The sequence below is a fragment of the Bombus impatiens genome, unplaced genomic scaffold (assembly GCF_000188095.3).
Source record: "Bombus impatiens unplaced genomic scaffold, BIMP_2.2 scf_0321, whole genome shotgun sequence".
NCBI lineage: Eukaryota > Metazoa > Arthropoda > Insecta > Hymenoptera > Apidae > Bombus > Bombus impatiens.
The window spans coordinates 2,125,418-2,146,667 of NT_176740.1; the positions used below are offsets into that span (position 1 = coordinate 2,125,418).

At 44.0% G+C, this 21,250-nt stretch overlaps 1 protein-coding gene and 1 long non-coding RNA gene across 4 annotated transcripts in view; one reads left to right on the forward strand and one right to left on the reverse strand.

The window, feature by feature from the left end:
• The window catches only part of LOC100749680, a 13,034-nt gene extending 6,920 nt beyond the window's left edge, over nt 1–6,114 (reverse strand). For 2 of the 3 annotated variants that reach the window (XM_033320678.1, XM_033320679.1), the window contains exons 1-7: nt 5,860–6,101; nt 4,909–5,531; nt 3,995–4,779; nt 2,917–3,154; nt 1,406–1,460; nt 416–697; nt 9–54 (exon numbers count right to left, since the gene is read on the reverse strand). In XM_033320678.1, coding sequence (XP_033176569.1) covers nt 9–54; nt 416–697; nt 1,406–1,460; nt 2,917–3,154; nt 3,995–4,779; nt 4,909–5,531; nt 5,860–6,099 — 2,269 coding nt within the window. In that variant the 5' untranslated portion in view covers nt 6,100–6,101. Of the gene's footprint in view, nt 1–8; nt 55–415; nt 698–1,405; nt 1,461–2,916; nt 3,155–3,994; nt 4,780–4,908; nt 5,532–5,859 lie in introns of all 3 variants that reach the window. The other variant, XM_033320677.1, reaches the window with a different exon arrangement.
• On the forward strand, nt 4,051–20,810 carry LOC117151648. The gene is made up of 3 exons (XR_004461728.1): nt 4,051–4,176; nt 4,529–4,652; nt 20,578–20,810. It is a non-coding gene; the product is annotated as an uncharacterized LOC117151648 (long non-coding RNA).
• The last annotated feature ends 440 nt before the right edge of the window (nt 20,811–21,250 follow it).

The window sequence follows — 21,250 nt, forward strand, 5'->3', positions numbered from 1 at the left end:
CACGCGTTCCACGCGGGGCGGTCTTCCCCAGGAGAGCGAAAATCCCCATGGAACCTACAGTGGAAGAAACGTTCTGTCAAAAGTGTTAGAAAAGGACGGGTACAGGGGAAATAATAACGACCGGAAGAAATATCGAAGAGCCATGGGAGGGCTTTCCACGCGTTTGCTACAAAGAAGAGAGTTTCGACAGAGCTCGGCACGAGACTCGTTTAGCTAATGCCGTGGACAAAGCAGACTTTCAGAAAAGGCCTACTTAAACCCTGCTAGTAAGAGGACCCCTGTGATTCTGTTGGGGTAATTGCGTGAAACGACTATAACTTTCCGATATGTACATCGTCGTGTAGTGGAGACAGGTCTCTCTGTGTAATCGTGCAGATGGAAGACACGTTGTTGCGAAAGGAAAAAAGAAAATCACCTGATTAGCCGCAGTTTGCCTTATCAGTCTCCTCGTAACGGTGCATGGTGTTCTGCCGCCTCTAGCAGTAAAACCCGGATGCAGGGGTAAGCCAGTCAAAGGATCGATAGGCTCTAATTCGAGATGCCTCAAATACGTCAGGTCTTCCGCTCCTGAATTATTATTATCTGGCTCTCCGTCCTTCGACAGGGGTGGCGAAACGCCGCAATCTTGTGGCAAACCGGCATAAGGGTTGCTCGTGTTCCGACCGGTTCCTGCCTCTAGCGGATGCCATGTCGCTTCCTAAAAATGAATAGTCGTTCAGTGAAACGTAAATTATCGAAAATACGACGATTCGTATGTTTGCGTCTCGACCCAAGTTACCGTGAACACCAACACGATGTTAATTCGCGATAGAAACTTTCCGCGAATCTTTATTACGAGTTCTCTCTCTAGGGCGTGAAATCGTATTTTAAATCGAAAATCCATCCCCATCGACGATTAATACGCGACTGTAAACTAAATTAAACGACAAAAATTCAACCCCGTCGCCGATACGTTCTCTTCCTCTCAACAGAACATGAATATTTTCAGCAAAACTCCAACCACGAAGAATACCACACAGTAAATGGCCACCACGATCATCTCTTGCTCGCGTGTCGTGGAACAACGTAAACGAACGATTTCGATTAAATTAGCGAGATATCGCGACGACACCTGCCACCTGCCACCTTTAACGAGGTCAAAGCGCAAGTGAATCTTTGCCAGGCAACGTTCCACTTACTTGCTTCGTAACGAGCTTAGCCCTGACCTTAAGCCAGGAAGACTTACAAATCCTAGCAAACAGCTGACGTACAGTCACGTATTAAACTTCCTCCTTGCCGAGACGCTATCAAATCCGAACGTTATTTTCGTGTTTCTTCCGTCTTAAACCGAGTGCAACCGATTCGAACTTATCTCCGTAAATACGTAGCTTGCGATTAAAAAATTAAAACGTTCAGACATATTTACCTTATCTTGAGACAGAGGTAGGGGTAGAGTCATACAGCCCAGCAACTCGCTACGTCTGAAATGCGAAAAACGAAAACATGTGTGAATATACGCGTGTTATATTGGCTATGTGTACACAGCGTCGTGTATCTTATTGGTGTATCGTGTATCAGCTTGCATTGGATAGCCAGTATCGGTGTTAGTCGAAACGTACGACAGACGACTGTGTAGTCGCTAGATAAACGGCGCACATACACACACACACACACACGTACAAGTTTTAACTATTTACATTAGGTAGAGGGAAAAGGAAAAGGCAGACAGTTTCTGTGTTGTTTCCCGTATACCATTACAGAGACGCGCGGATGTTCGCGAGTGCACGTGGTGAACACGGTGCGCATGCTTCCAGAGAATCGATTCCCCTCCTACCGCAAGAAATCCGCACATAGCCCAGAAATTCGTTTTGATATTCGGATGGACCGTTGCTTCCGAACCCACGTAAAATTATCTGGATTCGAGCTGTCTCTTATCGACCGGTAAATTATCGTATTTCCACCCGAACATGGCCATCGTGTGGCGACATAATCTTACTTTGCAGAAATTCGAACGTCGAACGATTGTATTCGAAGATAATAAAAACGAAGTAAAGAGTTTCGAATCGCGTTTAAAAAGGAGACGCGATAGGATGGCCGAGAACATTGGGAGCAGGGTTGCTTAGCTCGTTCGTCTTCCACTAACGAGACCAAGCCGTAGTTCTTGACCTCAATATTTTTTCCTCAGAGACAGCGCCTACTTCTGTGCCTTTTCATCGCGGAATGATACAGTCGCTTGATTGTCCCTTCGTGGAAACGGCTTCGTCCGTTGTATTTGTTCGTTCGTATGAATTTTTAATTCGTCGTGGTAGGAGAATATAGACGATCAATGTCTTTGACGAACATCGATAGGACACTTTTTCGTTGTAGCTACGCCACTGATAAACGCGTGCATCCATGTATCGTTGCACACGAACAGCATGCAGGAGATTCTAATATGAATATTCGACGACGCGTCTAACCATATAACTGACGTTACTCCTTTCTGGAAACTTGATGGCGAACGTTCTATAAATATTCCCAAACATTCTGCCGGAATGCACGCAAAGGTGGATTGCGTGAGATTAGTATCTCGCGCCGTGTACGAAGCGGCACTAACTATCGTTACCGGGTTAACCGATTATCATTTGGAAAGTGTTACCGGATAGTCGAAAGGCACGATAACGAATCGTGCGATTATGAGTCAAGGCAACGTTGAGAATAACGCGAAGATGTTCTCGAAAGAGAGAGAGAGAGAGAGAGACAGACAGACAGAGAGACAGAGAAAGAGAGAGAGAGAGAAAACGGCTCGCGTGTCGATTCCCGGCAGCCGACAAACCGACAGCAAATCGTTCCGGGGTCGAGCACGTTTCGACCGTCTACGACGAGGCTACGTTTGCTATCTCAACCTCCGAGCCCCTCTTTTACTACGTGCACACTTTCTTTTTCGAGCATGCTCACCTTGCACGACGATCCCTGTGCCAGACCGCGATGTCCAGGGACGTGGGCTTGCTGGTGTAGTGATTGTTGTTCACCGGGCAGGGTAGTATCAAGGTCTCGTGGAAAACGGGATTCGGTGTGGCTCTGTGTACCGCTGTTCTCTTCACCACTCCCTCACCGTTCGTATTCTTCAAACTCGCCTTCACGTAAGCGTGAACTGGACCCTCGTATGCCCTCCGTAGGTCCTTGCACCTTATCACTGCACGAAATAAAAAGACAGTCTCGTCAGGGCACCAGCCTTTTTCGATCGTCTTTATGTTTTCTGTCGCGAGATCGGTCACACGCTTGAACCGCGTACGATATTCGAGTTATTAGAGAACGTATCGTTCACGGAAGGGGGTGAAAGAAGTTGGAACGAACGAGGACTCGTTCTCCTTCCGGCTGACCGTTCCGTTGCACGCACTACGCGCATCGCTGGTGCCTGACCAATGCGGCACTCCTCTACTTGCTGCAACACGCTTCCACTCCGAGTGATTCCTCCTCGTTCTGCCAAACGAACGGATACGAGAAACAAAAGATACGAACCGATTGGAAAATCGATGTGATTGGCAAGCTACAGCACGATGGTTCGACGAAATTTCTTAGCAGAATTTAGGTACTCGGAAGCGTGCGAACGAAGAAGCTGAGGAAGGGCAAGTCTCGGAGATTTTTCGAGGCTTGTTTACGCAAGGATGTGTACCGCGAAGGATCAATGTTGGTAGGCTTACTAACCGGGAGCCAATTGCCAGGAGGGTCTGTGGGTTACTGGCACAGTCGTCTATCGCGGGGTGCCAACTGAAACACCCCCTCTCGTGGCACGTGACTGGCGCATGCCTTTTCGCAACATTGTTTCAGGGACGTCTTCGCGGCGCGGATACCCTCGTGAATTTCTTTCCGATAAGATTAATGTATCTCATGGGTTTGATCGTTACTTCTTCGCAGATTTACTCGCGCGATTCGAATTTTATCAAAATAAACGTACAAAGTATACCGTAACCTATGCGTGCCTGAAACGAGAAACCTTCCAACAACTATCTTCCCCTTGATTTCCTATACTTACCTCGAACGTGTATTTGATCGCCCACGACGGAATACTCGATCTCGATCGATCCGTGACAGTTTTGTCTCGGAGGTTCGCTTTCCGGGCTGAACTTGAGGCATCGTCTGACAGTCGCGACCAGCGGAGTCTCCGGTGTGTTGGACACCGAGTTCAGAAACGATTTCGAACTATGAAAGTCATCGGTAAGAGTCGATTTTGGACTATCCAGATCCCAAGTATTCGCTTTCTTTCCAACTTCCTCGTCCTTGCGATCGTCGAGTTCACAGAACAGCCCTTTCGGTTCGAACACGCATTTCTCGTCCAAAGTAGTGTCCAAGTCGGTCTCCAAGGCGAGTTTCTTCACGTTTGGATTCACAGCTTCCATCAACGTGTTCTGTGTCGTTGCTGATTTCGTGCCAGTGGACGGGCTGTGACTGGACGACCGTCTCTTTGCTCGCTTTCCATCGGAGATTTTCTCGGTATCCTTCCGATGCCGCTTCCTCCGTATGCCTCGCTGTCTCTTCAAAGTGAATTCTCCATCGAGATCGTTCGTAGGCGAGGTAAACGCCCAAGACATCGGCGATGGATCCTCCAACAGTTGACTAGCCGAAGAGATGGAACTATCGTTGTGAGTCGTAGCTTTCTCGGCCACGGTTTCGTCTCGTTCCACGATCGTCTCGTAAGTATGATCGGATGCGGAGAAGTTTTCTTCCTCGCAACTACTCCCGAGAACCTTCTTCCTTTCTTCCACGTCTCCCAAAAGAATTTCCGCCACGGTTTTGCCAGTAAAATTTATTTCCTGCTCCCTGGACGATAAGGATGATAATAAAAGATAAAAAAAAGAAGACAGTAAATAGAAAAGTAACATAGAACGTTGAAAAGGGATTTTGGGTAACAGAGGACCTGCCAAGTCCAAAGTTTTACGTGTCTCTTACCTGTTGAGAACTTCCGTAACCGCGTTGTCCATGTTCTCAAATTTAGGTAAGTCTTGGTCGATAGCCAGATTCGAATGTTTCCCAGTTAAGGGCGTTTGACTATGACCATTGCCTTTCAAAGAGTTCACAGCAGAGGAAGTCTTGCTGTGGTACGGTGTCTTGCATCGAGCGTGAATTTTCGTGATCTTCGCCAGTTTCGGTAAATATGATATTTTCGAACAATCCGCGAACTTTGTTTTCCTCTCGTTCTGAGAATAAACTCGATTGTTCGAGAAGGGTACGGACTCAGCCTCCATCACGTCTTCGGGGCTGGTGGCCATCGAAATTTGTTGAAAAAAGTCAGAGACGTGCGATTGGAGATTCGCCCTGGCCTCGTTCACGATGTTTTGTGGTAGCTCGTTGTCACTTTGGAAATTCTTTGTTCTAGTTTTCATAAAGAGCGCCGGATCGGTTGGCAGGGTCAGAGCTGTCGAGCACTTGCTGCCCGGGGGAAAAAACGTTAACGGGCCGATATCGGCGTCGACCCTTGGCGTGCTTTGATAAAAACTCTCCGAGATCGATGATTTCCCCGGTTGCTGTGACATCGATTGACGTTTGTTCGCGCGCAAATTAGGCTTCGTTGCCTGAAACCAAACGATACGGCTTATCTCGCCTTCCAACTTCTATTTTCCACCTCTTAATTTTCCACGCAAAATCTGGGTCGTGATTTTCAGCGATGGCGCTTCATAAAGCTTCGTCTCTGCCGAAGTCACATCGAGCAACATTGTCCTCTTCTCTTGTTGCTACGTGTGCCGAGATATTTTCAACAAATAGCATCTTATAGAAACATTTTGTTCGCATTGAAGCAACAAAAAGTTACTCGATGTTGATTCTTCGGTGGAAACGAGACTTTATTGAGAAGAAACATGATAGACGCGACAAATAAAAATTCGAATGAGACGAGTTCGATACCTGAAAGTACGTTCTCAGGTCGCTACCGTGGCTCCTGCATCTTCTTCGACGAACCGGCGTCGTTCTCGCCGATATATTTTCGGCATTTTGACCAGGTACACCCCGAGTTTTCGTCCCAGCAGCGGGAGGCGTGTTAGATAGATCTCGAAAAGGCCTACGGGGCGCCTTGTTCAAGTTAGGTGGACCGTGAGGCGTCGAGCTGCTCGCTGACAATGATCTCGAAACCGTCCACTTCAGCATCTCTAAAGGCAAAAAGCAAATCCCTAACTAAGCGGAACGCGTCTAACCCTTTCCACCCTTCCGCTAAAAAGCTTACAACAACTTTATCGATTTAACAGCGATACTGAACCACAGACGACCGCCGTTTCGATTACATACACGAAACCAAACGATACTGCAGAATTTCAGACTGTCGTCGATAAAACGAAATTTATTTTTAACAATCAAATTGTTCCACTGAATTTTATGTATTTTTCGATTACACGGATTCTTCGCGAACATGGAAGAGAAGTCGGATTAGATAAAAGTTACTGGAATAAAATTAGATTAGATCAAACATCGACAAATAAATCCGTCAAATCGAACATTCTTGCAAAATCTTTTTATCCCAGAGAGTATGAATTTTTCAGTTATTCAGATTGCACGTGAATATGAAGGAGAAATTACGTAAGGCGTGCACGTGACGCAAAGAAACAGGATATCGCACGATCTTGCGTTAAAGGGATACAATCGCAGGAAGAAGGAGGGTGTCGGTAGAATTGTATCAACCATACGGGCTGCCGAAAATAAATGTCCGGTTTTAATTGGACAACAAGTCAAAAGTGGTGACAAAAAAAACAGGAAAGAAGAGAGAAAAACCAGAAGAACAACAGAAAAACAGTGACGAAACTAGCAGATGCACCTGTCATGGCATACGGGAAACAGTAAAACAGGTGAAACCCATACACCTGATTCTATTTCACGACTTAACGCTTGCCTTAACGAACGGTTAAATGCCAGGCTAAGACTATTCATAGGCACATGCAGTGTTGCTCGTAGTAAAAGAGATTTGCCAAACTAAAGCGATGGAACTAACGAACAAATGGAATCGATGACACGGAGAAGGCTGTCCGTCCACAATTCGCTGGACCAAGTAATCATTGATTCGATTAGAACGATTGACTTTCGCTCTGTTAGCACAACTCGAATTCCTCCCTTGCTCCTCCGCAATTTCCTTTATTTCTACGACTCATTAGCGAAGCACGTGTAAAAGTTAATGAAGTTTGCACAAAAGTTTTCTGCGATAAATCTTCCAATACGTACGTGAATCATTTAGTGCGAGTGTAGGTACAGAAGTATGTGTAGAAAGTAGCGTGTAACTAATCTTGTTAACAACGTAAAATGTGTGTTACGTTGTTGCAAGTTTCTAACGTTGGAAGCAAGTGTAACAGAAAAGCGTCAGCAGCAGCAGTAGCAGTACGTATTGGGTTTTCACTTTTAACGGTTCCTTCTGCAGGGTGGGGCGTACTGTATTGTGAATTAGGTATAAAAATGCATTCATTTACATACAGTCTGTTGCCATGCCACGCACGCGTTCTTCTATCGTAACACGCACTTTTCCACTATACGCGCGTTCACGTACTTTCGAGACCTGGTCTACCTGTGCGTTCTCCGTGCAGCGTCACGTTCTCGTGCTTGTACACGTACATGTGCAACGTTATGTGCAACCCCTCGGCTACGTATATACGGTCGCTGGTAAAACAGCATGGGCACCTGCCCATATGGTGGCGATCACGTATAGCGTGCCTTCCATCTGGTCCCGCAAAGCACGATAGTTCGCTTGGTGTCGAAACACCGTCAACGAAACACGATCGTTATCTTCGCTTATTTTCAGCCGTCTTGCTTTAACGTATTACGTTCGGTATCTTTCGCGACCCTGTCTCGTACGTCTACTGTATTTCGCGCGCAACGAGCGTTAAGCTCGCGATATTGCCTCCGCCATCGTGAGAAACAACGCGAACGCTACATTAAGCATTCTGTGCTTATGTTTAAATAATTAACTCGATACTTGCTAAAGTGGAAGCAAAGAAGTTGCGACGAAAGCGCAACTGGTTCTCCTTGAGCGTTTGCGATTGGGAGATTAAAAACGGGAGACGACCCTTACGTTCGAATCGGTTGAAAAGTACAACCGGAACGTATTGAAGAAGCGCTTCCAAGGATTTAACCGACGATACGTTTTTAAAGATTGCACACGCGGTCTGGTCGAATGTTTTAAGGGAAGAAAACCAGTCGCGCGACACGCGCGGAACCTTTAAAACGTTTCGTATGTTCCAGACGGCGTACATACGGAGCTGAACAAGAAACGGAAAGCGGTATGTGCGTTATGCTCTTTGCATAATGCCCTGCGATTTGCACTAGCAATGAATCTCGAATGTAATTACAAAGTCGTCGAGCGCGCTGCACCTGCGATCTAGGTCGTGTTTCTCGTTTGTGCTTCGAGTGGAAGGCGACACGGCAGCTTGAAACTTCGGTTAAGCTGTTTGCGTATGCTTTTTATTAGAAATGCGTCCTTGTGTTTTAACATAGTATTCGCGGAAACGAATAGAACCATTATATACACTGCCAGCGATAAGTATCAAACCACAAGAACGATATTTGGTACAAATCGTACATTGAAAACTGAATTTCTTACAAATTGAATCTTCCACCGATTTTATTTTCCGGGCATTTCACTATAAAACTGTTAGTGTTTGCACCACGTGTGCGTAGTGTTAAATACTAAGTAAAGTAAGGTTTGTTATTTTTCCAATACATTGAACGAGTAGAATACTCGTGGCTGATAGTGTATAGCATACAGAAGCATATTTTTATTCTAAAGAATCAGCAGATATATTATCATTTGTACGAAGAATCTGATATACTCTGCGGTGAAAACACAACTGATTGCAAAAAATATATATTCTGACCCCTTAATAAGCAGCTGCAAGCTCGTGACGTAATTACAAGTCAAAGATAAATCTTAAGTGCTTGCGGGACGGTGCGTCTAGAAAAGGGGACTTACAGTCCACCTGTAGCTCTTATCGTCTCATCTAACGATCACCGATATATGTGGTCAAACGACAAATGACCGCCATAGGAAGGAGACTTTCGTTGTTCGAAGCTAACGCGTACTGTGAACCAAAGGAAACAAGTGCTGAAAGAAGGGGTTCGATGAGGGATGTTGAAATATACTCTGATTTAGTCGGACCCTTACTCGGAAAGTACGTTATAACGTTGTACTCGATAACACATCTTGATTTAATAAAAAAATATCGACTTGACTTAACCAAAATATAAAGGCAGATCGAAATTACGAACACTGTTCGAAAGTAGCTTGATGAGTATGAAGCAATTAGGACGAAATATTGAGCGTGCCTTGCATTAAGGTATTTGTGGTTTTCCGGGTCTCGCTCGTGCTTTTATTAACACGTTGCGGTTTGTTCCGAAGTTTCGCAAACATTTCAATTCGCTTCTTCGGGGCAGCCCCAAAAAACGTACCAACAAGAACACGGGCGAAACTCGAAGAACCACAAATACGTCGTCTAAGCATCGTGAAAGTTTAAAATCCGAGATCGTAACTTCCTTAAAGAAAAGAGTTAAATCATCGTACGAACGGAACGAGGTAATTTCGGGGAAGGTGTTTTCGTTCGATGAACGAGTAGCAAGTGGGAAACTATAACATTAAATTGTTCCAGGCGCTTTAGTCCGCGCAGTTTGGATAAAACATGACCCATATCTGTCGCTTTTATAGGTTGTAAAGCATCCGCGCCAGGTCGTCGATACTTGCTACGTTCTTGGATCGTATCCTAAATGTAAAAAGGAGAGGGGTGGCTGGGTGGCCCCTCCGATCAGGTTTAATCCCTTTTTGCGCCCCCTTACTTATACGGACTCCCTTACCTAACCCTCTGCGTAGACCCCGCGAAGAACAAGACAGGATCGAGCTGAGCACTTTCCTTCAACCGAGGAAAGGAACAAAATAGAGCGACGGTTAAAAACCTTAACATGCTTACAAGCACGCCAGACCCCTCTTTTCCTTAATGTATGCTGTAAAAGCTGTTTTTAACGACTTCGACATTGAACTCTTCTCGAGGATGAGAATTAACCGAAGAGGTCCGAGTCCCCTTTATTATCTACCGACCTGATTTCTTTATTATCGTCTATCTAGCGAATCTTCGCGCCACATTCGAATGGAATCGATAATACGCTTCGTTTAAACGTGTTTCGATGTACTTTACATTCGAAAGGATTTCGCACGTCACTGAACAACACCGAGAGTCGCAGCAGACGAAACAGGGTAATGGGAATGAGATAACGCGAAGGCAATACAAAATCAGCTGGGAGTCCCCCTATTTACCGCCGTCGCCAGCCGCGCGATTAATTCGCGTGAAACGCGAAACAGATGCATCGCGAAAACCGCTGGCACAATGCGATTATTCACGGCTCGAGGAGAATAAAGAAGAAGGCATTAACGGTCACGATTCGGCTCCTTTCGCGAGCAGCCCCGAGGAAAACAAGAAACACCAAGATTCTTAGCACGAGTCTCGATCGGGACAGCCCCCTTCCACGCATGAAGGGGCATCCACGGAAGAACCGATGCTACCCGTTCTTGCGAAATAAATCGCGGCACATTCGTTCGACCCAATGGACCCGATAATTTCGAAGATCGTGCAATGGGTATGATTTCAAGAGAGATATCGACTCGCTTCCCTGGTCGTAGAGAAGATCACTGAAAACGTTTGCGTGCGATTTGCAACGAACCTCTCTTCGGTGTTACGCGCGCGAAGATACTCGAGACGACCGAACAGGAAGATGATCGTTCCAACGTGGAAGATAAAAATCGTGGATTCGAAAGATAAAGGGAAAGTCGTTGCCAAGAAGCTCGGAGTTGCACCGTGACAGAGATATCCGCGTGTGTAGAAGAAGTAAGAGGAAGACGAAAAACGAAGGAAGGGCAGGTGAGCACTTGGTACCTAATCCCTTTTGAAAACGTCGCAAACACACTAACGCGACAGCTACACACGCACAAAGAGTATACGGGCTGCGTACAGATCGTGAGCGCTCCCTAAAAATAGTCTATTCATCGTAGCGAACACCCCCTTCCCCTTCCCATCCGTCGAGCCTTCCTTTTTCTTCTTCGGCTTCATCCGCGCTCTTCGCTCGGCTTAGCTTAGCTCCGAGACTCGGTTCTGATTTATATTGAATTGACCCCAGACACACCTTTTGCTGGTGACGTTTCTCTCGAAATGGTCCCGTGTCTCGTCGAGCATAGTTCTCGGTGGGGAGGGAACGAGTAAGGTGAGAGAGACGAGCGGATGCACGAGGCAAGAAAGAAGAAACGACTAAACCAAGGGGTCAGGGGGATTTCATAAGAGAGCCAGTCGAGGACAATCAAACGCGCATTCACAGCACCGACGTACTCGGTTTTTGGCAACAGAGCGAGACGAACAAGATCGAACGAAGGAAGGGAGATCGAAGAATCGGAGCAGGGCCGGGAAACCTGGAGAGGAAACGCGTCCAGAAGACAGACTTTCGGTTCGCGCTCTATTTCGAAGCACACCTGTCCCGGGTTTTGTCCTCCCTCCTGTTTCCGATTTTCTCTGCTGCATTTCCTTCCCTTCGAGATCGCAAACTTACGTAATATAGGTACCACTGCGATCTTGCAGCTTTGTGCTTTCCGATTTTTCATCTGTCGTTGCAACCAGACGGCGGATATTTATACAAATTCGTTTTTTACAGACACTCGAACAAAAGTAGGCATATCTATCTTTTAAACGTAACGTGAATTCCAATATCCATGATATTTTATACATTTCTGTATTTGCATATGCGCTTGCCTATTTCTGCTTATTTGCATTATGCATAAACGTAAACATCCACAGTCTTAGTCACCACCGATCGACCTTCAGTATCCTACAGGGATGGATAGTCTTTGTTTATACACTTGGGGTTTCTGCTTCTCCACTGCACGTGGTTACGTTCCTCCCATTAAATTCTAAGGTCGTCTTGGCAATAGCGTGGACCATTTGCATAGACGATACCGGCAACTCTCAGATCCAATCTCACACATCTTTGATTCGACGATAAAAGAGTCGGTTCCAGCAAAAGAAAAAAACGGTCCGCCCTGGGCGCAAGGAATAAGAAATAGAAGGATATCAACGACGGAATAGACAACAAAAGAAACGCGTTTGGTTAATGGCGAATTGAAATTAAACTGGAAATTTGCAAATTGTAAAGGAAGTCGGGACCACGTTTCGTAACCGCTTACCCTTTAGCGACGGGCTAAAGCAGGCTGCGGACATTCAGGACGCGCCTCGAAAATAAGGCGGGAACAATAGAACGAAACGAGTCCTGGTGAACAAACGCCTGGCCATTTAAATAGAGGGATCCTCGAGAAAAGGTTCCTCGAGGTGGACCCACGGGGTCCCTGGAACTTCGACAGGAAAGTTTGTATAGGACCCACGACTAGCTTTGCTGGTTCCTTCGTTACGAGTCCCTTTCAGTGTTTTTTTTTATCCTTCTTCTTCTTATTCCTCCTCTCTTCCAACCTCTTTCCTCGGTTCTTCTCTCTTTTTCCATTCTTTGACAGATGTACCGACCGGAGCCACGCGCGGTCACTTTCCTTCTTTTTTTCCATTTCTCTCATTCGCCGTCGCTTTACAGTACACTAACCAAGCGACTCGTACTACCGGATCGTGCAGTCTTACAATTAGACGAGCTTCTAACATCACAGCGTTCGAGAGAGTACTTGACTTTGTCCAAGGAGCTACCAAATTCGATTGCAGCTACGTAAGAATGACCTTAACCCCTTTGTTGGATCGCGCTTCTACTTGTATTCCGATTTCATTCGACTCGAACCTCTTCGCGATTAATCGTTTGCCTATTTTTTGCATTGATCAAACAGTTTCGTTAGTCGCAGCGAGATTTTTTTAATTATTCTTATGTTTAGGAGACGAAGTCACGGTACTTCCTCCTCTTTTCGTTTTTCTTTATGATTTCCAATAAACCATTTTCGAACTTTATCCATAGAACTTGGACGTAGTGGAAATCAATTATGAGTACGTCTAAGTAGTATAAATAAAAATAAATAAATTACGCGCAATTATTCTGTTAAAGACTGACACACGTAAAAAGTCTTCCTAGGAAATGACGATAATCATTATATTTATAGAAGAGTAGTTATTGATTCAAGTCGTTAACAATTCGGAATCGTCTGATATCGCGGTTACCGAAATGTCTTCGATCGATTCGAAGAGAAACATCCACTTCTAAAACATATGTTAAAAACGAGATACTAATTGAAGAAAATACCATCGAATTCCATAAACGATAAACATCGATCGTTGCATAAGATACTCGTATGCAAAACGTGTAACATTTTTCAAGTTACTCGAGACTATAGCGGTAAACAAAAGAAAGTTCAAGATCGAAATGATACGAAAAAGTACCATAATTTTCCAAAATGGAATTACATTCTACAAGAGTAGCGAATGAATATAATATACATCTAACTGTCACCAATATAGTCGAAAATGTTTAGTACAAAAGTTATTGACATTTTTAAACTTTCTTTTATCCATCGCTGTTAATTTCAAAAAATTCAGCCTGTTCGAAGCCAGACTACTCGAACGGAAATATCTGGCAACTTTGTTCGTAAAGAAAGGCCGCCTCCTGGAAGATCTGGTACCGGCACAAAAAAGAGAAGCTATTCACCGTGTGTCCTTGAGCAGCAGGATTCGACTCGTACATCCAAAATCAGCTCCGGTATCAGTCACTTTTTTCGTACACAGATTTCAGCGTCGCAGCACATAATCCACGTTAGTGATAAGAGGAAACTATCGACGCTGACGAAGAGAAAACGCGGATCGCGAGGAAACGAAAGGTGCAGCAACGCGGCGAAGAGGTGTCGGATCGTGGCACTTCAACGGCTGGTTCTCTACTGACGTGGTGGGGTGAGGACGTGGGCCTTATGTAGGAAAGGGTCCCTAGGTGAGGCTACGAAACAGGAGAGACCGGCTGTCTCTTGCTCTATACAGTCTGTACTATACTCATATCCCCACTCTGAAGCCGTGACCTGATCCACGCCAGCCACTCCACTCGCCCCAGGTAGACGTTCGATGATCCGCGGCTCGAAGGTGCTGGTGGGTGTTTCAGGATCGTGAACCATCGGAATGTTAGCGACCGATAACGGGACGCCGATAAACATTTTCTAGATAGGAACCTTGTTGCCATACTGTATCACAGATTATCGTATTTCTTATTTAATTTCATGATCTTTTCACCAATTTGTTCAACTACCGTGCAAAGTCACGAACGACAAAGATCGGAGATAATATTTACAAAAGAGGAAGGAAACCCTGGGTAAGTGAGCTGCTTATTCGCCGAATCGGTTAAATTGTGGGAACCCTATAGATCGTAAAATAGGAGAAATTGACGAAATTATATCTTTGATGGGCAAAATAGTGTAAGTCAGAATTATTAGCTTTAAAGTGATATTCGGATCTCAGGCAAGGAAGCGAAAAAGAGGTGAGATCGATTTGAATCGTCAGAATCATGAACAAAAGACAGCATTGTAGAAAATACTAGCGTGCTTATCCTGTTGATCAAAATTTAGACACTTGTGCCTGTGACATATGCTTTGACGCGTTAGTTTAAAAAATTTAGCAAACTGGAATAATTAGCACTTTGGTCCTGAACGGATCAGATAAGGGTGACTTTTTGCGAGAAGAAACAAACGTGCAGTTATTTTTGCATGCACGAAACGTTTAACCACTCGACGGAATATAGCAATTGAGATCACCTAGGGTTTCGAGCAGGAAGTTAGATTACAATCTGAACGATTTATCGCATGTACTCTGTGCAATTCAGTACGCGTAGCACCCGTTGCCGTTTTGAATGCATCTGTGGCTCGTGCAAGAGAAAGGTATCAACGCGATCTGTTTACAAAGTTACAACGAACCCACGTCAGAGTGGTAGGTCCGTCGCGTGATTTCTAATCTCACGGTTGTTTTCTCCATAGAGAGCCTTAAGGTTCGACCCCTCGATGGACCAGGTAAAAGTATACCTACGTATATCTTACACAGACACGTCCGCGTTGAAAGCCTTTTCTGGTCAGGGCCGATGAATCTGAGGTATACCGCAAATGTTCGGTATTTACACAATCGCTCGATATTCCTTCGAAAAAAGAAGGAACCACTTGCGCTGTCAGCAAAATTATTCGACAAACATAGTTTCTGGTAACGAGCGTTGTCAATACACACCGGTAGAAACGAGGAATTTTTCTCAGGCACGTGACAATCTTCCGGCCGTTACTTTTAAGAGAAGCAGCCGCCTTTCGATACAACAGCTCTTGAGAGAACAATCCGATTCTTTTGTGTACTCCCCCGCGCGTGCTGAGGGACCTCTGCTCCTTGCTTCAAAGACGCACGGTCAAATTACGACAACGTATTCGTCTTATTTTTTCGGGCACGAGTCGCTCGATCTCGGCTGCTTCTATAGGTCCGTCTATGGAAGTTCCTTTTATAGATCCAACAAGTTCCTTTCTACAGCTGACGACTTCTTCAAAAAAGCGATATTTACAGCAGCTATAAAAGATATTGGCGCATACCCTTACTTTCTAATGAATCGTTTTTTTTTTCTTTCAGGTTCTATACATTCCATTTTCGTAGTATAACATTTTTGTAATTATATAAAAAGTACTATTAAATGATTAATCGCTTTGTAAACGCTACGATAAATACAGCGGTGTGTCAATATTTTTCATAGCCAAGTCCTTCTCGCTACTTTTCGTAACTTCTTTCGAGAATTAGCAAGTATCTAAAGTTCGAGGCAATCGTTTCCATTTTTCTGCAGTACCCGCGCAAATTGCTATAAGTAAAACGCGAAAGCGTAAGGACATCTCTATCGTGTGGTAGTTTTCATCTTTATCTGGAATCTTCTCCGGGAAAGTGAGTGGCGAGATGCTATTTACACAAAGAGTATTTCCTTGTCTCCTACTGGAAAGTCGAAAACTGTCGGATGACTCGCATGAGAGAAGCCACGAGAAGAGAGGGCAAAAGTAGAGGAAAACGTTGAAACGAAATTGGAACCGTTTCACGGTTTCATAGCTGCGGGACAGCTGCGTTTGTAGGTGCTTGTATGAGTTTTTACATAAGAGCAAAGCGTGCAAGAAAGAATATCGAACAGGGATCCCGAAGAATAAAGCGGTTTCATTACTGGCTGGCGAATGTCGATGCAGACACAAGGTCCCGCATATCCTCGCTCGTAATTAGAGACGGCTTATTTCTTTTGCTCTTATGCACGACGCGTAGCCACGCGTTTCAAGATCGAACAAAGAAGCTCAAGAGACGAGAACCCTTGACTCGTAATTAAAGCCCAGTCGATAACGTGTAGCAACGAATAAGGGAGGGAAACGTATCTATGAATCGGATGTATAAACTCTGATGCACCTGGTTCAGGCCAAGTAATTAGATACTTTGAAATGAAATCGAGAAACTTTTATAAATACGGGCGCTCATCCAGCTCATGGTGACTTCCATATTTTATATTTGCATCATGCGCAAGTTTGTCATTAGGGGACTTTTAATGCGATAAAAAGAAAATCACAATAGGTGGAGAAATATTTCATATAGGAAATGGAAATATTTTTGGTTATTAACTTACGACTTACAAACATCGTAGTCCCCTGAAATGAACAAAATACGTAGAACGTGATTTCGACTCATTCGCGGCTGCAGGGTTAAACGAAATATGTTCGCTTTCGGATTATCGTATTTTTAGAATCCACGCGTTTAATCGTACATAAATATTTATAAATCGTCAATGCAATAGAGCAATCTTTTAATTAGATAGAAAAAAGAGATAATTGGAAGGAGGACAATTTTGAAGACGGACGGGATGGAGGCATAACGAATTGAAGAATCACTTTTGTCGTTCTAAAACAGTATAATTATGTAGGTTTCTCTTCGATCGATCATAAACAACGGTCAATGGTTTAAAAAAAATTGCACGAAAATACCTGTGGCATCGTCTTATGCGTTCGACAAAGCGATTTTAACGACTCTACCCCTCTCGTTTGACACGAGAAAAGGGGAAAGAAGCCTCGTTCTAAAATAGATTTTTTCCTATGCTTCGAAAAAAACCCCCGCAAGAGGACACACACCTCGATGATTCACCCTAGTTTTTCTCAAGTTTCCTGAAGCGGGAGCAGAAGGTACCTACCTTTGCCAAATTAGAGCGAGGCGCGATTGTCCGGAATCGTGCGACTGGAAACGAATCGACGAGATTTTTTTCAAGAGTAGGCGAATGGGACCGATAGAAGGGAGAAACCTCGTTTTCTTCCGCTTCGCTTTCTTTCTTTCTTCCTCTTGTTCTCTTCCTCTGTATCTTTCTATTTTTATTTCCCCTCTCTTTCTTCTTTGACACGTTCGAGCTTATAGAAATATAACTTTTTAAATTCCCACGTCCATCATGCACCTATCGAAAAGCACGTCCCATTAAACGGTATTCCGTCCTTCGTAGTGAAAGCCCCGCTAAACACATTCTTGTTTAGCTTTCTTGCTATTCGAATTAACAGCACGCGAGCTATAGGTCACCAGAGACCTACCCGATATCGTATTTTATTTTCCGAAACCGATCTAATCCTCCTATACTTTGGGGCGAGGCGACGATTTGATTGACATCTTTGTAAGAAATTTCTCTCCATAAAGCTGGTATAAATTCTTCAATCATACGTTCCATTGAAGATGTCGTTTGAACGAAACTGACCCAATCTTTCTCGCTTTTTGTTACGATCTCCGTATGGTCTCGATAATAAACCGAAACGTTTCGTTGTCTTGGTAGCAACATTCCACAAACTAAACATCGACGAAAAATCTAGAATAATTAATATGGCAGCTGCGGAAACGACACACACGCGAGCAACCTAAAGAATACAAAGACAGCTGCGCTAGAGAATTATTATCATAGAACACGACGATTTTCCTTGCTTTTTTCTTTATATCGATCGATAAATTACCAGGGAAAGGCGTAATTTGCGTTTCTATCCTGTCCAACGATAGTAAATTCTCAGAGATCGTACAAGTTAGCCATGAAAAAAGATCAATTAGCCGGTTCTGATTAAGAGTTACGTGGCAATAAACATGTCACGATAGGAACGAGACAACTGAGAGAAAAAGGTCGCAGAAGTATTTATTAGAAGCCCAATACGGGGGAGATAGGAGTTCCCTTTGCCACTGTAATCGGCTATTGTATCGTTATTTCTAAGCCGTTAAGCTGACCGAAGGATTTCTTTTCCAGGAGGCAGGCGCCATTCTACTGCTTGCGCAACATTTTTTTCCTAACTTATTGTCTCCTACTTTCACCGCCACCCTTGACACCCGAATCGAACCTTCTGGAATTATGACTTTCGCTCGCGTATTGAGAAAATACAAGAACGATCATGAGTTTCTACCGTGACCTATCGTCGATCGTGACATCGTTGTAGAAAACTTCCAGATGAAAATACACACGGAATCTCGTTTATGTGGACAGAGACACGAGAACAAGAGACAAAGTAATTCGAATAATTGAGTAGATCCGGTAACAGTTGGTCGTTACAATAGAAAATAGCAGCTGATAGTACAGGCTCAGTTGTAAGTTCGTATATCCGAAGCTGTGCATTAACTCGTGTCTATAAATAAGATAAACGAGATAAAATTTCGTCATGTTCCCAGGACGCGTTTTATCAAAGAGTGAAACCGTTGTGTGTGAAACTAATCAAAACGCGATATCAAAAATGTAAAACACAGGTCGATCAGAGCTGTGACCAGCCGTCGATGAAATTGAATATTCATGCACGATCTCGGTCTTTCCTCTTGCCAAAAAGTAGCGTGTAACAGAACAATGCACGTGGTCATAAATCGTGGCAGGTGGTAATCCTGATTCATGCTTCGTTCCAGTATTAACCACGTTAATCCATCGTAGCTGCGGCAACGTCGATCGATCCTAATTTATGCGCGGCATTCTCTGGAACGTAAAGGTTCCATCGACCTATCCTACCGTGGAACAAGCGAGATAGCTTCGACTCGCAGGGCCCATGTACGCCCATTACGAGTCAAGCGGCCGGTGTTTCGATTAAATGAATTTGGATAGAAAGTCAAAAGGAGGGAACGGCGGCGGTATTTGTTGCGATCGAGAGATTAGAGTTCCATGCACGAAAGTGTTTCGACCCCCTTATCGGTTAAATCGGTTGTGGCTTGGGAGGGAGGGGCGGAGGCAACGTGCATTTATGTTCGTAAAACGTGTCGCGTAATCGGCTGAGAGGCTTATTTTTCAAAAGAGTCGGCAACGTTTCGCGAATAAAGTGACCAGATTGCAATCCTTCCTCCTCGAACGACAAACAGCGTCATTTAACCCTTCCGCAATATGAATGGCTTTATGAATTTTTTATCGAAAATTATGTTAATAAAGTACGCGAGACTTTTAGCCTTTACCCAGTAAAGATATTGATAAAACAGGCAAGTTTTCATAGTAAACTTTCATAGTAAATACGAATAACCATATGAATTTTGTATCGAGAATTATATTAAGGAAATATGAAAAATGTTGATCTGTCAGCGAAGATATTGATAGAATAATCAAGATCGCATGATAGATTATGCTTGCGCGTGAAATGTCACCGCGTTGCCGTTAATATAAAAATTGTCTCGGAAATTTGTTCGGAGCACGAGGAATCGTTTTTCAGTTGGTCGCAAGGGATCGAACAGGGTTCAAACGTTTCATCAACCCCTTTAATATCCGCGAACCCTGATTTCGCAGAAAGAATTTGTCTATGAAACGGTTCTGTACATCCCGGTAGTCACAAAAGCAATAGGGTTTCCTGAAGAGACTCGAGAGCTCGTTCATGGGGGTTGTTTTCAAATACTGTCCCAGTTGTGAAGATATTATCGACCCCTCTTCGTGCTTTTCATGTTCCTTGAGAGTCTGGACCTCGTTCGCGATCAAAGGGTTGAGCAAGAAAGAACCTATTCAAAGTCAATCTATGAGGCCAATTTTCCAAAATGATCTGGGAAATATTACGTGTATCTTTGAAAGCGAAAATGCATACAGCCTTAGTAACAGGTGAACTTGAAACCATACTATATTCATCTTATCTTTCCTTATCTCTCATCTTATATCCCTGTAATTCTTACATAATATTTCCATTTAAAACTATTTACTGTTATATATTGCCTGCTCGATATTCGTTTCGCCATTTCAAGTAAAGTTAATTCGTGGAAAAGATAGAAAAAATCCGGCTAGTCGAGTAGCACACGTGCGGGTCTCTTTCTTTCTCTCTCTTTCTCTCTTTTTCTCCCTGCCACGGGATATATCGAAGGAGACGGTTAGCAAAGCTAACTCTCCCATGGGAGCATCTCTCTCGACTTACGAACACGAGGATTCTGCTTCCGTTACGAAAATAAAATGCAACCGGGAGAAGCGCCGCGAACCGTATCACCTCTCGAACAAACAAGAAGAACAAAATCATTTGATTGTACCGCCAACAGATATTACGGTTCCTCGTGGGTTCCTCTCGTCTTGCCTCCAAACGAAACTATTATACGTAAGAAGCTTGTCGCGCAAAAGGATGAACGAACCTCTTGCAATTTTTGTCGTGTTGTATTTCCAAGTTTTGTGAGAATATAAACTTCTGCTCTTAAGAAATAAACATTCTATATATTCTAGACTTTGTAGATAGAATCTACGCAAGATGAGGAGATTTCAGTTCACGCGGTATAGAATATAATCACCGTTTAAGAGGATGCTGCAGGATTGACCATAAATTTAATCTCAACTAGGTTACTGGCAAGAGTTCAGTGATGGCAATAGAATAACCACATGATCAAGAAAGGCTGATCGAAGAACGAGTGTATGGGAAAACAGGTCGTAGGGAAGCGTCGTTATCGAGTGAGATTAAAGCAAGTATCACCCAATTTGTCAATTTTTTTTTCTTCTAGTTAGAGAAGATTAGATAGACGTCACGATCCCGCTGCGCGTAAATCGCAAGAAAAATTTACTGGTAAGCAAGCAGGGACAGGAAAGTTGTTTGGGAGAAGGAAGAAACCGTCTGAAAGGGCAGGTCGAAAAATAGTTGATGCTCTCCGCGGGAGATCCGACATGTAGAAGGAGCCAAAACGCGATAATGAGCCCTTATTCTCGAATCAAATCTTTCATTGTCGATTTGGCTATTCATCGTCATTGTATCGTATTATCCCCGTATATAAAGTCCTACGTGTTACCATTTTCTTTCATCTCTATCTCCTCTGCTGTCTTCTTCCCTTCGAAATTCTGAAAACCAAGCAAATCCTAGGAACAGCTGGATCGAGATTCGCAAAGGAATCTCTTTGTAATTAGAATT